This window comes from Leptosomus discolor, chromosome 4 (assembly GCF_034619465.1).
Source record: "Leptosomus discolor isolate bLepDis1 chromosome 4, bLepDis1.hap2, whole genome shotgun sequence".
NCBI classification, from domain to species: Eukaryota; Metazoa; Chordata; class Aves; order Leptosomiformes; family Leptosomidae; genus Leptosomus; species Leptosomus discolor.
In genome coordinates this window covers 15,723,769-15,740,723 of record NC_141394.1, presented here as the reverse complement: position 1 = coordinate 15,740,723, position 16,955 = coordinate 15,723,769, and the positions used below count along the sequence as shown (strand labels likewise).

The following is a 16,955-nucleotide window of genomic DNA, read 5'->3' as shown; positions in this document are numbered from 1 at the left end:
ATATCAGATTTTCAAACTAAATTATTTGACAATCACATTAAGCAATATTAAGCCTATATATAACCTGTCAAACAGAATAATAAAAGTGCATATTAGAAGTCTAGGGTTTTACTCATATTGCCACACTTTTTTCCCTCTGTTAGGGGACTTAAACAGCATTCAAAAAATATATACTAATATACTAAATTAATTCAAATTTCACTTTTTCATCACATTTCAATGCAATCTGCATGACTGTGGGAAAGTATAATTTCTAAGTACCCATGAGTTTCCCTCCATCTGCTGTATGTGTGCTATTTCTCACCAACCTAAGAAATTGCCTCAAGACATTGCTTGAAATTCTCCCAACTTGTAAGAAAAGTACTTCAGCAGATTGAAGAAGAATTATTGAAGAATTAATGAAGAAATTAATTTCTCAATGTCTAATCATCCTGTTAAAAGTTCTAAGAGATTATATTTCAAGTATTTCGTAGTTTAAGAAAAACATTAAAATCTTCAGTAATTTACAGCTAAGCAAAGAAAACAATAAAACCCCAGATGTTTATTTAGTAGATTAATGAAATATGATAATCATAATTAGTAGTTGCTTCATTATTGATTGATAAGTAGATTTTATTAAGTCAGTACTTTATTGCATTACTAAATACATCTTTAAAGCACTCTAAATCCTGTTAGTCGCTACATGGATCATACAGACACAAAATTATTTTCCTTTTTACTGAGGATATATGTAAAATTATGCAATGGAATTTATTGACTATATTTACATGCTATGTAATAGATAGTTCAGGTTAATTTGACAGAGAAAGAGGAAAAAAGTTGTATATAGAACTACATTCCTTTCATCATTGTTTTTTAAATTAACTGGGGGTGAAAAGGGCTATTCTGAGTCATAAAAAGGTCTGGATGAAACCTTGAAAGGTCACCTTGTCCACCTTTCCATTCATAGACAATAATAATCAGGTATTCTTGCAAGATGTTTCTCTGCCTTGTTCTTTTAAAATCTTCAGTGATGGGAAACCTAGAAATTTCTAGTTTTCACACCACTAGAAGGTCCTCCTAATTCCTACTGTGTGCTTTTGCTGCAGCTACAGCCCATTTCTCGTCCCATTCAGAGTGAATACAAGCAATAGTTGCCCCTTTTTACACGTATCAATGTGTAGGAGCAGCTTTTACCTCAGGGAGAGAGAAATCCATTCCCACCAGCACTTTCTGACCATTATTCCCCTCCCGCACTAAGGATGGACAGCACACACACCAGCACCAAGGCTGGCACAGCAGCACACTGGAAGTATATAGAAGAATTCATCTTGATATAAAAATAAATTCGTTACAGTGAGAATTATTGTTCACTGGAACAACCTCCCCAGGGACACGGTAGAGCCCCCATCACCAGAGGTTTTCAAGATGGGATTGGACAAGGTGCTAGACAATCTCATCTAGGCTCCCTTTCCCACAAAAAGTTGGACCAGATGACCTTTCAATGTCCCTTCAGCCTGGGCTGTTCTATGATTCCATGAAATGAAGTGCACTGTGCCTGCCAGCCAAAATCCACAGCAGGGTAAAAGCATTACAACTGCCACTGCCAAAGCACTTTACTTGGAAACAACTCCAAAGTAAACAACATAAAACCTTTAACTTTATATCACTGGTCTCATTTTCTAGACCTCTGGTCATTCTCCTCTGGACTTCAAGCAAATTCGTCCATAATTTACTTGAAGTTTATTATTTCAACAGCTACACAAAAAGTTTGGAGCAGATATTAGAAGTATTTGTTTCATTTTCAATACAATTGTGGCTGGGTATAAAAGAAGTAGACCACAGATATTAGATGGAACTTTCTGATTTTTCTGATACACCCAGATTTCTCTATTTTTAACTATTGCAATTCCCACAGATTACCATACACAGATCTGACTGAACTTAAAATTATTCTTTTTTTTTAATCAAGTATTTTCCTGTTATGGATCTTGGTACAATTTTACAGAAAAAAAATTCTTTCCTGAAAACCAAAGATCTGCATCCTAAATATTTTTAAAGTTTTGCTACACCAGACTACAGTTTATGGTTAAAAATCTGAATTACTATCTACCTGCTTCTGAATTTTGCTTGTCATTGGACGTGTTTGACCTTGCTACTAATATGACATGAAATTTCTTGTACACAAAGGTAATGTTGCCAGTTCGGCAGCAACTTTATTCCTTGTAACTTTTGAAACTCCCATCTATTAGATGGAGAATTATAAAACAATGCAAAGCATATGGAGAAAAACTTATCAAGTTACACGGCATCTTAGGCACGCTTATGTTAGGCAGCCTGTTTCAATAAGCATGTGTAGCCATTCTGCAGAGCTTCAACTTTTTTAATACATATCTTAAAGAAAGTCATTAAATTTGTCATCCTCCAGTTTCTGAATGTTCTAGCAGCTTGGAACTCCAGGGTTTCTTGCCTCTAGTACTAGAAGTTTAAACACATTGCTTAACATGACTTTCAGTCAGTCGTATTCAATCCTGTAGCTTGCATGTGCTCATTGGCCTATCTACAGAAACTTCCATTTCCTCCAAAAACATTTTAAGTTTCTTCGTCAATTTTAGCCAAACTTACAGCAGGTTATAAAGATAACTAATTCCTACAAGTTTAAAAAACAATAAGCAAGCAAGTAGAGCTGTTATATGCGTGTTTCTTGAGAGGCCCAGTAAGTGTAGCGTAAGTTCACATTTTATTAGTCTACACAGAAGCTACACAGACAGGGCACCATAACAAATGTCCCATCACTGAGAAATCCTTAATTTGAGGCTTACAGCTTTTTTGACAAATGAGTCAATCAATTGCAAGAAGCAAATCCATAGGAGACAAAGCAACATCTGTTCTAATACTTGCAGAGAAGGATTTTTTTTTTCCTTTATAGAACATTACAACTATTAATAACCTTTTCCAAACATACAAAACCTGATGTATTATTAAGTAAAAATAATTTTCCCAATGCCCACCTTAATGTTTATTGCCCATAAAGTTCAATGATGGAGTCCAGATTCTCAAGTCTTCTTGAAGTCTAGAAAATCTCATGCTTGAAAGAAAAAATTCACACTGAATAGAAAAATCCACAGCGAAGACGTGGGACCAAATAATGACTTAGTAATCCACACAACAGTCACAGAAACTAAACAGTATCTATGACTGCAGGCAACACTTCCACTATTTTAATTTTGTGACAGATTCTATTTATACTTGGTTACAGATCTAGCTTGTCTACCATAACAACAATTTTCTGCACAGAGCTTGTGCTTTGGATAAAATACATCAGGATCCACAGACAGGAGCAGGTTTAACACTAATAGAAAGAGGACCCAGTAATTCCTGTGGATACTCAAAAGTTTCCCTGGATGTGCTTCTTTCAGTAAAAAAATGTGAAAAAAACATGCGATTACAGGACATATTATGACTGAGTTTCTGTATCATTTCTTTATCAGAAGTCAATTGATTTTTTTTTTTTTTTTTTAAGGAATGTTTTGCATAGGCCTTTAAGAGCTCACAGATGAAAACTTTAGCCTGGATGGCTTTTAGTTTTGTAAGCTTTTAAAGTTGTTATTTCACTCAAAATATCTACTGGCAAGGAAGAAAAGTAAAGGACTGAGGTACATGGGCACATTATATTATTATCTGAGCAGCTATCCAATGAGATTGATGAAATTAAATTATTTAATTTTGCTTTTGCTTTACTGCAATTATTCCTTTAATTTTAAACACTTCAATAATGTTAATCAGATGCATTAGTTATATTTTAATGCCACCGTCTAATTATAAAGTCATGGCACAAAACCTCAACAAATCTTGTTAAATATTGCATACTTGTAGACAATGTTTTCTTTATTCCTTTTAAGAATAATTTACAAAACCTGAAGAACAGTACATAACAGCACTATGATAGCTTCACACTGATTTTGTGAATGTCCTACAGCCAGCAGAATCCTTGGTTTAGCACAGGCTAACTCTAGTTCAAGCTGGCACTGTCAGTTGCCATCGGCTGACTGTATCAAAAACATTTGTGTCCAGGATCAACTTTAGTCATTAGCATAGAGATGACTTAGAGGCAAAGAATTAGAAAATGGATGAAAATTGAGAAGACAGAAGGCTGCTTTCAGAGCTCTTTGTTTATTACAGTCTACAGTTGGAGACCACATTTTAGACCCATGATTATCACTTAAGTTATAATTTAGTTCTTAATCTTGCTATCCTATTCATAATGAAATCATGATGACTTTTTAGCATTCTCCTGCTTCCCAAGCTGTCCCCTCCAAGGGCACTCCTGAAGAATCTTGGCCAAACCCATTCCCCCCCAATCTCACTAGTGTTTATATACACCAGATACCCAGTTTATAATACTAGTACACTCCTAGAAGCCCAAGACAATCTACATATTATAGCAGACGTTGTTTAATACTGTTATAATTGAAAGAGACTTTAAACACCAAGTTTCACCTAAAGATAAATTGTCCAAAATGATGTGATGCTCAGGAGTTTTATAATATAGTTAACTTGCCAAACCTGCATTTCTCTACCTAAAAATTAAGCTGTTCTATACTATGAGAACCTTAGGACAAGATAAAGGATCATAACTTGCCAAACACACCTGTATAAGACACGAATTCAGATATTTTATACCATCACACCAGCCTTACAACAGCCATGTCTGATGTGTGTCATATCACAAGATTGACTTTCACGAATTAGTGCTCATTTTATGATGGAACAATCTGGAACAGTGTAATTAGAGCTTACTAATGTTTTCTGTAAGCTTATGGTCTTCTAGCATCTCCATTTGAATAAAACTAATCAAATGCACCAAAAAAAACCCAACCCATAAGCACATGAAAAAGGAACACACACAAAGCAGTCGAGGAAAAAGAATGAAGAACAGTACATAACTCTATCTGAGTGACCATAACTTGGTTAAAAGTGGTAAAAAAATCAATCACACTAAGCCAATCTAATTTTCTTTTCAATAGGTAACTGCAACAGTGATGCTGAAAGAAAACAAGGTAAGGTGTTGCTTCACTTTTGAGAAAGACCTCTGAGACTGTCTCAGTCTCTCATGACATTTTTATAAGCAAAGTAGAGAAATGAAAATAAGATTAGGTTACAGAAATCCATATTCCAAGACCACTTATCAATAGCTGACTGTCAAACTGGGAGGACATGGTAATGGGGTCTGCCCTGCTCCTAATACCAGACAATAATCTCATTAATGACCTGGCACAGAAGGTGCAGTAATAAAATTCCAGATGACATTAAGAAGGCAACATAGCTATTTGAAAGACAGCATGAGAAATCCAAATGATCTTGAAATACTGTATATATGGTATTAAAAAAACCTAAACAATCAGTGAAGTACTACACTTGACAAAGAGAAAATACAAAGAGCAACCCGGGTAACAATTATGCTGTTGTAAATATAATGATAAATAAATTTATTGCAAAAGGATAGCTATCAAATCAGAAATAACTACCAAACCAAAAATAAGAACTGCTTCTAAACAAGTACGTGAAAATCTACTCATTCAAAGAACAACGGCAGCACAAAAGGAGACCTAACTTCTGTATTCTGGAACTTAGACCAAGCCCCAAACCAAACTATTTTTCTATTAAACACTGCCAGACTATCCATTTTTGTTCTTTTATACAGTATTAACAAAACTAACCAGGATTGTTTGCACTAATAATGTAAATTAAGTAACTAAATGAGTTAATGGTCATGCCTGCCTAGTACTTTGAAGGTACGAAGTGGTACTCTCATAGAACTGAAATACATTTAAGATTTAACTTAAAAACACATGGTTAATCATTTAAAGGCAATAGTGCTGAGCTAATTAGCAAATAACAATGCCAGAGTGGTAGTGAGACAGTAGCAAAGGCTTTTTAATTTGCATTGCTTAAATAAATGGATAGGGGAGAACTAGGAAATTAGATTTTATGCAACATATCACCTCTTGAAATCAAAATTCGAAAAGTTCAACCAAAGGTTATAATAGTGTATGGCGTGAGTTTCCTGCTTTGATCATTGATCCAAGGCTTTCACAGGATATTGACAAAGACTGGTTGTGAGCACACACATGCTTTAGCTTTCTCTGTTGAAGTGATCCAGCCAACAAGAGTTGCTTCCAAAGCTAGCTCATGTTAGTCCTCCTTGTATTATATGATGCCTCCAACTAAGATTAACAATAATCTTAGGACAGCAAGCATCAAAAACTACTTTCATTCTCTTCACATGAGAAGCAAGGAGAAATTGTTTCCTGTAATCAGCTCAATGGTTATAAAAATTCACAATTTTTTCAGCTGGAATCAGAATAAACCCTTCTTTTCCCTTTGTGACCCCTACTTCCCATTCATCAAGACACCATACCATTACTTTGGCCTGCCACTTTCAAGGTCTTAAAAGTGGCTTCCCAAATCCCTTGTATTTTTATAAATCAATGCACTGAACTGCTAGGTTTTCATCAGTTGTAGAAGTATCAACAGGAATCCAGAGAGCTTGTGGTCAAAAACCCTTAATATTATTTAATCAGCCACAGTAGCTGACCACGACTATGTTCTCAGTCCATCAGAAATGCAAGGTAAAGCTTAAAACTCTTTCAACTTCTTGAGAAATTTTACCCTGTGTTCATCATGGATTGAATGGTATAGACAGTCAGATACTACAGCAAAGTCATTTCCATGTCCATCTACATGTACATTTTCAAGAGATTTCTCCCTCAAGTCATCCAATCTATCTCAAGTCCTTAACTAACTAGTGACTCCCCCTGAAGTCATTTTTGCTCCCCACATCTCACTTATGAAGACATCTTTTATAGCTAAAATAATTTTCTTGTTTGTAAGGCTACTCCCAGGGTGAATCTACCGTTGAACACAAACAGGCTCTACGTTGTCTTCAAAAGGGCCAAGTGTTTTTTGCACTTAAGTGGCAGCCTCTGCATCACACCTAGAATTGCATTCACCTTTGAAGGAGTCAGCTGCTTCAGAACATGTACACGAGAAAAATTCAAAGTCAGAACAAAAAAAAAGGATTAATATTTCAAATGAAGTTTGAACTTAGCCAATTACTTTTGTCAGAATACTCATCCACAGCCGAATGAACATCTGTAAATATATAAATAATTAAAACATATAGTAAGATATTCTTCTTAATTACATATTCCTCAACCTAAAACAGATCACAGTGAAAATAATAGTACCTTAAGACAAACAGATCTTTTCAACTTCAAAAATATTTAATATTCAGCCCAAAACGCAATACATCAACCCTACCTGAAACATTGGAAAGGGAAGCAGAAAGACAGAAGAATTTAGTTAAGGAATCTGCTAAAAAATACTAAACAGAACAGTAAGATGTAGCCTACCTATGACATAAAAAAGGGAAATTCCTAATTATTTTAGTGCATTTAAGAGTTCCATCATTCAGCCAAACTGACTGTCTTGCTGCAAATAAAACATTCAGGAAGCATGTCATAATTTTGTTAAATATAGAAAACTGTTTCCTATGGAGGTGAAAGGTTAGAACATAATGTGGAGATCTCTGCATGAAGACGCTTTAGAAAGCCATTTTTTACTTAAATGCTCTTATTATTTGCTTGATCTTATTATTTTTCATCTCAGCACTGCATAATTTCCATGTAAATGTAACAAAGAAAATTTTTCTCAAAACAAAACATCTTTTCCAATAAACTAGTTGCATTCAGTTAGCGCTGGATTATAATAGGCATACAGAAGATATAGGTTTAACCACATAGTAACACATGACAATGTCTCTTAAATGAGAATCCAAGAAAATAAATTTATTAAACATTTTCTGACAAAAGTAAAGCCTCCCTCAAGTGCTTAATTTTCTTAAAAATTACATGAGATAAAATCATAATTTTGCATGCAACTGCATAGTCTTCAAAGACAGGCATGAGCTGTGCTCACACATCGAGCTAAGAGGAACACACGTGACACAAATGGAGCTAAGAGAAAAATCACATAGTGTTTTGGACAGAATATTGGACCAAACTAAGACACTCCGAAAACATGTTGCTATCAGAAAAGAATAAATTCGATGTCAAAGACTCTTGAATAACCTTTGAATAATCACTAATGTATTAGTGTTTGCAATTTGAAAACTTCACGTAAATCACACTAGTTCTTGCTAGTAAGCAGCATCTTCCAAGTTCTGGAAACAATAGAACGAACATAAAGCTATCTATTTTTAAAAAAGTTTGTTTTGCTAACATGCAGTATTTCTAGTACCTTATTGTACAAGATGGTTAAAAAGTAACTTCTGGTTTTTTCAATCTGTTGAAAAGGAGGTGGATACAAACTACGCAGCTTTTCTATACACAATTTCTTTATTAATGTAAAATTTAGAAATGTTAAGAACTCCATCGATGACAGTAATTGACAGATGCTTTCTTTCCTTTCCTTTAATTTTATAGATACCATCCCTTTGACTCCAGTGATGCAGAAAGCAGCTGTCAACTCCAGAATTATAAGGAAATCATTTCAGAAGTCAACTTGAATCAGAAAATGGCATTTCCCTGACTACAATATTGTACACAAAGGTGATAACAAATAATATGCACTCAGTCCTTTCAGGACAGACTATGAGAAAGTACTATCATAAAATAATTACAGGGAACGATACTCCGCGATTACAGGGAATAAGTCAAAAAATTATGGGTGGTGCGTTTCATAATATTTGTTAGCTGTAAAGTAGGTGGTAAAGGAACTCTACAGGAAGAATAAACATAGGAACTCTTAATTTCCCCTGGCAGGGATCAAAACTAGAGGGATCTGTGCTCGTTTATCTCCTTCCCTGCCTTCCTCCTCCTTCCTTCCTGAATACACACATGCGCATGCAAGATGGATAAAGAAAATACTCTAGCCAACCATGGATTGTATCCCATGGAAGTTACTGCTTCAATTGTTCATATTTATAGAATCATAGAATCGTTTTGGTTGGAAAAGACCTTTAAGATCATCAAGTCAAATTATAAACCTAACTGCCAAGTCCACCATTAAACCATGTCCTTAAGTGCCACATCTACATGTCTTTTAAACACCTCCAGGGATGGTGACTCCACCACTTCCCTGGGCAGCCTGTTCCAACGTCTGATAACCCTTCCAGGAAAAAAATTTTTCCTGATGTCCAACCTAAACCTCCCCTGGCACAATTTGAGGTCATTTCCCCTTGTCCATCGCTTGTTACTTGGGAGAAGAGACTGACCCCCCACCTCACTACAACCTCCTTTCAGGTAGCTGAAGAGAGTGATAAGGTCTCCCCTCAGTCTCCTCCAGACTAAACAACCCCAGTTCCCTCAGATGCTCCACATAAGACCTGTTCTCCAGACCCCTCACCAGCTTCCTTGCCCTTCTCTGGACACGCTCCAGCACCTCAATGTCTTTCTTGTAGTGAGGGTCCCAAAACTGCACACAGCACTCGAGGTGCAGCCTCACCCGTGCTGAGTACAAGGGTACGATCACCTCCCTGCTCCTGCGGGCCATGCTATTGCTGATACAAGCCAGGGTGCTGTTTGCCTTCTTGGCCACCTGGGCACACTGCTGGCTCATGTTCAGCCACCTGTCAACCAACACCCCCAGGTCCTTTTCTGCCGGGCAGCTTTCCAGCCACTCATCCCCCAGCCTGTAGCGCTGCACGGGGTTGTTGTGACCCAAGTGCAGGACCCAGCACTTGGCCTTGCTGAACCTCATAGCATTGGCCTCAGCCCATCAATCCAGCCTGTCCAGATCCCACGGAAGAGCCTTCCTACCCTCAAGCAGATCAACACTCCCACCCAATTTAGTGTCATCTGCAAACTTACTGAGGGTGTACTCAACCCCCTCATCCAGATCATTGATAGAGATATTAAACAGAACTGGCCCCAATATTGAATGACCAGCTGCCAACTGCATTGAACTCCATTCACCATCACTCTTTGGGCCCAGCCATCCAGCCAGTTTTTTACCCAGCAAAGAATACACCTGTCCAAGTCATGAGCAGCCAGTTTCTCCAGGAAATGGTGTCAAAGGCTTTACTAAAGTCTAGGTAGACAACATTCACATCCTCTCCGCAGGTCACCTTGTCATAGGAGATCAGGTTAGTCGAGCAGGACCTGCCTTTCATAAACCCATGCTGACTGGACCTAATCACTTGGCTGTCCTGTACATGCCACATTATGGCACTCAAGATGATCTGCTCCATAACCATCCCCAGCACCAAGGTCAGACTGACAGGCCTGTAGTTCTCCACATCCTCCTTCTGGCCCTTCTTGTAGATGGGCATCACACTTGCTAACTTTCAGGCAACTGGGACCTCTCTGGTTTGGTGAGCACTTCCACCAGCTCACTCAGTACCCTTGGGTAGATCCCATCTGGCCCCATAGACTTGTGTGTGTCTAAGTGGTATAGCAGGTCGCTAACTATTTCCCCTCAGATTATGGGGGCTATTTCCCTATGTAATAGAAGACTCTTAAGTTCCTCCTCGATCTTCTCTTCACACAAGCATAGCTACTCAATCTTTCATTGCATTTTATTTTCAAGACCTTGCATTGTTATCATTGTTCCAGTGTGGATTCTCTCCAACTAGGCCATGACAATGGATATAATACTCTTTATATTATTATAAGCTAAGACCTTACAAAACTGGGCAGAGCTGAAGATTTATTTCATACATTTTGTAAGTTACACTATGTCCTGTTGATGTGACTTCTACAAAACATTACTCACCTTTTGTTATACCACAATATTGTTAATTAACATGCACTGGTGATGTACTACAACCCTACCTCTTTTTTTTTTTTTTGCACAGCAGATTGTTCCTTGTGTTATATTTGTACCTAATTGAATGAGAATCTGCATGATAATCACTCTTCCCTAATAAACTTCTAATACTTTTCTCAAATAATTTTTCCCTTCTGCAAGAAGTGCTTCCAATTCCACTACACTTCCAGTACCTACCAATCCAATACCAATGGAAACAGAGGCCTAACTTATTATCGAGAAGAATTCCACTCAATACATCTTTCACTTTTAATAATGAACCACTGGTAACTATCCTCCAAATACAGCGGATCCTTTCAGACTAAGTTTTCCCAGCTCACTCATAAAACAATGTCAAAAACTAAGATCATCATCTGCTTCTTCTCTATTTATGAGGGCTGTTACTTATCAGAAACTGTGATTGCTTTGATTTAATCTCTTCTTGATAAATATGTGTTTCATTAGCTTGTCTCCTTGGTACCTTCCTTGGTATTTAAACATAGTCTGACTATTTGCATAAGTATTTTTCTTTGAATTGTAGTTAATCTCACCTTATAATTTCTTGTCTCTCTTTTTCTTCCTTTTGAAAAACTAAATACTTCATTTGTCCACCACTGCTACCTTTCTCCTCCTCCATTTTTCACAAAAAAAAAACCCACACTCTGAAATTTTGCCTTTCAGTCTTGTAGGTACAAGAGAATGAAGCTCATAATGACCAGTCAATTTGAAATCATCTAATGTGTTTCTTTTTTCTAAACTGTTCTTTCCCAATTTGACAGACATTGTATCTTTTTATAAGTGGTATTAATTCCACTAGTCACTGATTGCCATTGATTCTTTTGTTGGGGACTCACATATGCAAGAAAAAAATACTTTTTTAGCACTATCAGTTGACAATTTTTTCATTCCATTATTCTGCGCATCAACCCTTTCCTTCATTGTCTCCTCATTATGAATACAGTTAATAGAATGATTTCATGTTACTTATGTCTCTTGCTAGTTGTATGACATTCTTGAGTTAACCTCTGATTTTTTTCACACTACTTTTCCATCCTTCCTTCCACTAAAAACACAATGCTGACATTACTCCTCCTTGGATTTGAGGTCAACAAAGCTTTCCCACCATTGCCAGCATCCTTGTATCCTTTGTTCTCCTCCCCAGTTCAAAATATTCCTCAGATCCCAGATACTATTTGCTTACCTCATTCCTTCCTTCAATGGCTACCTACCTAAACCTCTGCCCTTGGAACTTCTATGTGCTCCTGCCTTAGCTTCTTGACCCACTTAATTCTAGGTCTCTTTCTATACAACAACTAATTACCAGATTAATTTATCTTCTATTCTCACCTAACTCTTGTTCACTCACCAGTTCCCAGGCCCAGTGCCCCTCTAAGGATAGGTTCAATATCGTGCTAAATTCTGTTTCATCTTAGTATTCTCAGACACTGGCTTTCTGCAGCCCTTTGTTTCTATACCCACCACAGTCTTTCTGAAGACTGCTTGCAGATCTCCCTCTCAGCTCTTTATTCCCTGCCTGCTTATTCCTCATCACAAGACTAGTTTTTGCCTCTTCTGCACCTAAATTAGTACAGCCTCTCCTCCTGTTCGTCACAGTCAAACAAGGAAACAGGCCACTATAGAAATGGCCCAAAAATTAGGCTGGACACCTAGAGCCAAAATTACAGAAAGTAATTTGAGTATCAACTGCAACATTGTTATCTGTGCAGGTCAGAAGCATGAACAGATTACTTAGGAAATTTAGCGGTTAAAAGCCTACACCAGTTTCTCCTGACTTTTCAATGGCTTAAAACTCGTGCAGAGGAACAAAAAGACAGTGAAACATGTATCTGTAGCACATGGGCCGATTTTTCCTTCTTTCAGTCTCAGGGATAAAAATGTTTGCTAAAGTTTTACAAAAGAATTCACAGAAATGTTCTAACAGAAGTAACACGGTGCGTCAACTCCCTTGCATCATTTCCCACATGGTAGGATAGCTCCCAATCTTCTTCCTTCCCTTTTTCATAACCTGTGATCCTATCATCACAGCTATGATAAAGGCAGATGCAGTATAAAACACATTAATACCTTTCAGGAAAGTTTTTACCTTGATATCAGAAGTATCACGCTGACTATTGCGCCACGCTCTTGAAATAGATGAAAAAGTTCTATCTGCATGATCAAACTTCCCACCTTGTAGATTTAGGAAAAGTGTTGTAAAGGGTTCCTAAATAAATACAAAGAGATTAATTAAAACCAGCAATGTATGTCTTTAGGAATTTCAGGGGAAAAAAAGAGGATTTATTATTCTTTTGGGGTTTGGTTACTAATGATGCTATTCTTCTGGGAGACACATGATTAATTGCAAAGGGTTAATTCTATTATCCAAAAATGAGAAATACAAACTGATGCTTATTTGTTCAATAAATGCTTTTTATTCCTACTCCATGCATATATATTCAGATAAAAAAAGCAAATAAAACCAAAAGAAAATATTTACAGCTGGAGGAGAAGCTATAGTCAGTTTGACACAAATCACTCTCAAAAACATGAAAAAGCTAAATATTTTTACCTTAGATAATTTTTTAACTAGCATGTAACCAAAAAAGAACACATGCACTTTATTTTATTCAAGGTAATCTATTAATATAAAGGAAAGTATTCAATACTGATAGCTTTATGATTGTTATTGTTTAATACATAATTTATGATTTAGAAAAGAAAAAGGTTTGAAAGCTTTAAAAGCCTCCTCTTAGTTAAAGAACACTTAAGCACATATTAGTGGATAATTGCTTGAAATTAGCTAAGCACTATAAATTACTTCAAGGATTTATGTATGCTTGTACGTTCTAACAAGCTTTAACTAATGATGTGCTGCTAATGCTTTCCCAAAGAAATTACTTTCTAGGAGATAAATCGCCTTTCAATTTTATAGAAAAATGCATTGTTTAACCAATATATTATCAATATGTAGCATCTCAAAAGTTAATTCCATGTAAATTGCAGCAGATTTTTAAAAATTAATTATTTACATCATAGAATTTCATGGTCATCAGAAACCAATTCATTTACACTCATCAGGAGGTGAAAATCAAATACATTCAGTAAGACCATAAATGTTCAGTACATGGTCCAGTCAGAAAATATGCAAGGAAGGAAAGTTAACCATGTTTAAAGTACTATAAGAATGTACACTAGAAAGCAATTTTTAAGGAGAAAAAGCTTTACTGATTTGAAAAGGCTGTACCATAAAAATTAAAACCTTCTGCTAAAAATTTGGAATACATTTATCCCATGCTAAGGATTACAATTACCAGAAAATTTCAGCACTTTCCCATGCTACTGAGTTTCAGTTTATTCATTCCTAGCTATGTGTTGCTTTCATTATCATGTAAAGGAAAAGCACTTTTAAAAGATATACTTACAATTCTTAATAACCACGTGAGTGCAAAACTTGCAGTTGAATAATGTGTGCCATAGTGAAATTTTGGAACCTGATCATCTTCCCATGATTCATATCTCTCAGCAAAGAACGCTGCTCTCTTTGGGTTCAAAGCTCCAATAGGCTACAAGATTTGTAAAAAGAAATACATTAAGTAAATAATGATAACATGACCTATTATCACATCATACTCCTCTTGCTCTTTTTGGTAACCAGAATTATCAGCATGCATGGAGAAGACTGGGTTTGGTGTTTTGCAAATGCAAGTGTTGGATTCTGTAAGCACAGATCTGCGTATTTCAAACCACTTGGAATTTTGATATTACTGTTCTTGTTTCTATGTTTTCTATTTACCGCCCCAAGACAAGTTTTACTTAATGGATAAAACATGAAACTTTGAAATAGACAAATAAAAGATCAGAATTTCTATATAAAAGCATTGATATAAAAGAAACAAATAACATATGTATGACCAAAATGGTCTACCACACTTTCACCAGTAGTGTAATTCTTTGTTCAGCGCTTACCTAGGACATAAACACCCAGGGATTTATTTAAATATAAGAAATGTAATATTTTGGTTTCTATAGCTGCGTATTTCTTCAGCAGACTTTTACATAAAGGATTCGGAAAAATCAGTATACATCACATAAATCACTGAGAAACCCAGAAGTGAATTCAGCCATTCCACATGTAAAATGCTGCAAGAGGTCTAAAATATCTTTTGTATATACATGCAGAACATATATGCAATACAATTTTGTATACACATTGAGCACACTGTTTATATGTTATTAATGTAAATGATGCCCATCTGTACAGACAATGAATGCATTCAAGTACAACTGAAGAATAAACACACAAAAATATTTTCTTCTTTCTGTTCTGCAAGAATAAATATACTTAAAAATACTACAAGGTAAGGATCAACTTTAAAAGACAAGTCCTTGTACAAAAATATCAGTAACCTAGTCATTAATTCAAGCATAGCTGAAATGAAAAATTATGTCTGCTATTCAGATGATTATTATTCAAATAACTGCTTCTTTGCAGCTCATGTGAAATTTGGCACACACGCTTCAAAGTATTTCTCTTCTAGGATGGATTAGATCTACGAATGATCCAAGATCTGATCTTTCATATTTTACTTAGAGCTGCTTTCACATTGCAGTAGGATAAAGAAAACATCTTAGGTTAATTACTATTCTTGCAGTTCACTAATTCAAAGTATAACCCTTTAAAAGAAGTGGTTCCTGTATAAAAGGATTTTTATCTGATTTAGCAAATTTATGCCAGGGAAGGATGAAACTGACTCCAAGAAGTCTCTTTGCTGAAAGAAGCTTTTTGGAATCTCCATCTGCACTGATTTTCCCTAAAGACTCAGCTATGCTTGAGGGAAAAAAGGAGGTCGTCATTGCTAGACAAATTATATAAATTAAAAATAGAAACAGTGTTGTGCTATATGGTTCTGCAACATTTTATGTATTCTCTTTATCTGCCCCTATTTTTATTACTCTCCAAATGAGTATAGCCCAAATCGATAGTTATAGAATTACATTCCTTGAATATAAAGCTAAACCAAATTAGAATTGATTTCATTCTCTTTCAAAAGAAAAAATAGTATCATGCAGAGATCCATATAGCCAGAATCCACAGTATTGATTTTGGCTGTTATTGTTACAGTTGGTTTCTGAAGCCTGCAACAGGACAACTATCAAGACATGTCACATTTATTTGCAAGCAAATAAAAAAAGTCCCCAAATGAAAGAAAGCTTAGGGAAAAAAAAAAAGAACTGTGGAGCTGTGCACTGACAATGATACACTATCAGCTTACTCAGAGAAGTTACAGTGGGAATACACACATTGAATTATACATTACACGAATGCACTGATTTATTGTGGTAATAACATCCACCTCATTAAAAGATTCTGCTTTGCTGCAGTTGGAGAGCTACATATTGTTTACTGCTATAAATTAATGGCAGTGCACAGAAGATGGTAGAACCCTTCTAACAATAGATCTGTAATGACAGTGCTGTATATCACAGCTTCCCCAGCAGCTTCATAATAAAACGGAGACAATGTATTGGGCTAATACATTCTACCAGGCAGGCCCATATTTTTCTGACAACTGCTTCAAAGGATGAGGTGATTCTAGTGTATTACACTGCACTGTGAACAGTTAACTAAGCTTCAGATACAGAATAAAGCACATACAAGGAATATTCAAATATGCTCTGACTTTTAATTTAGTCAAAAACAAATTAATTGACATTTTGTAATTATTTCATATTTCAAAATTAACAGGGAATCACGATTACATAGTGAATTCCCTCCCCTGTGGGCAATCGCCAAGGAAAAAGGAGTAACTCCAAACTAAGCTATGCTGGATGTAGCTGTGAGACCACAAATTTACACTACTCAACATGATTTCCCTATGGCTACAGACCATTACGGAAGAACAAGCTGAAAAGCTTTCATATCCAGAAATTCCAGAATATATTTTCTTTGCAATACTTCAAAGAGGAAAACTAGATATTAGTTCACCAATTAAAAATACTTATTTAGATGAAGGGAAAAAAGAAGAGAGAGAAAAATTCCCATAAGCCAAAACAATGGATGAGATTACAGCAGTCAAGACGAAAAAGAAATCACTTATGGCTGCTAAATTATCAAACTGTGTTGAAAAACGAATAACGCATATGGTTTTCAAGTCACAATTCATTCA

General features: G+C 36.0%; 1 protein-coding gene across 3 annotated transcripts in view; it reads right to left on the bottom strand.

Annotated features, from left to right (window-relative positions):
• The window catches only part of LRBA (LPS responsive beige-like anchor protein), a 421,265-nt gene that overhangs the window by 100,379 nt on the left and 303,931 nt on the right, over positions 1 to 16,955 (bottom strand). For all 3 annotated transcript variants that reach the window (XM_086464075.1, XM_086464077.1, XM_086464076.1), the window contains exons 44-45: positions 14,211 to 14,351; positions 12,893 to 13,012 (exon numbers count right to left, since the gene is read on the bottom strand). In XM_086464075.1, coding sequence (XP_086320201.1) covers positions 12,893 to 13,012; positions 14,211 to 14,351 — 261 coding nt within the window. The remainder of the gene's footprint in view (positions 1 to 12,892; positions 13,013 to 14,210; positions 14,352 to 16,955) is intronic.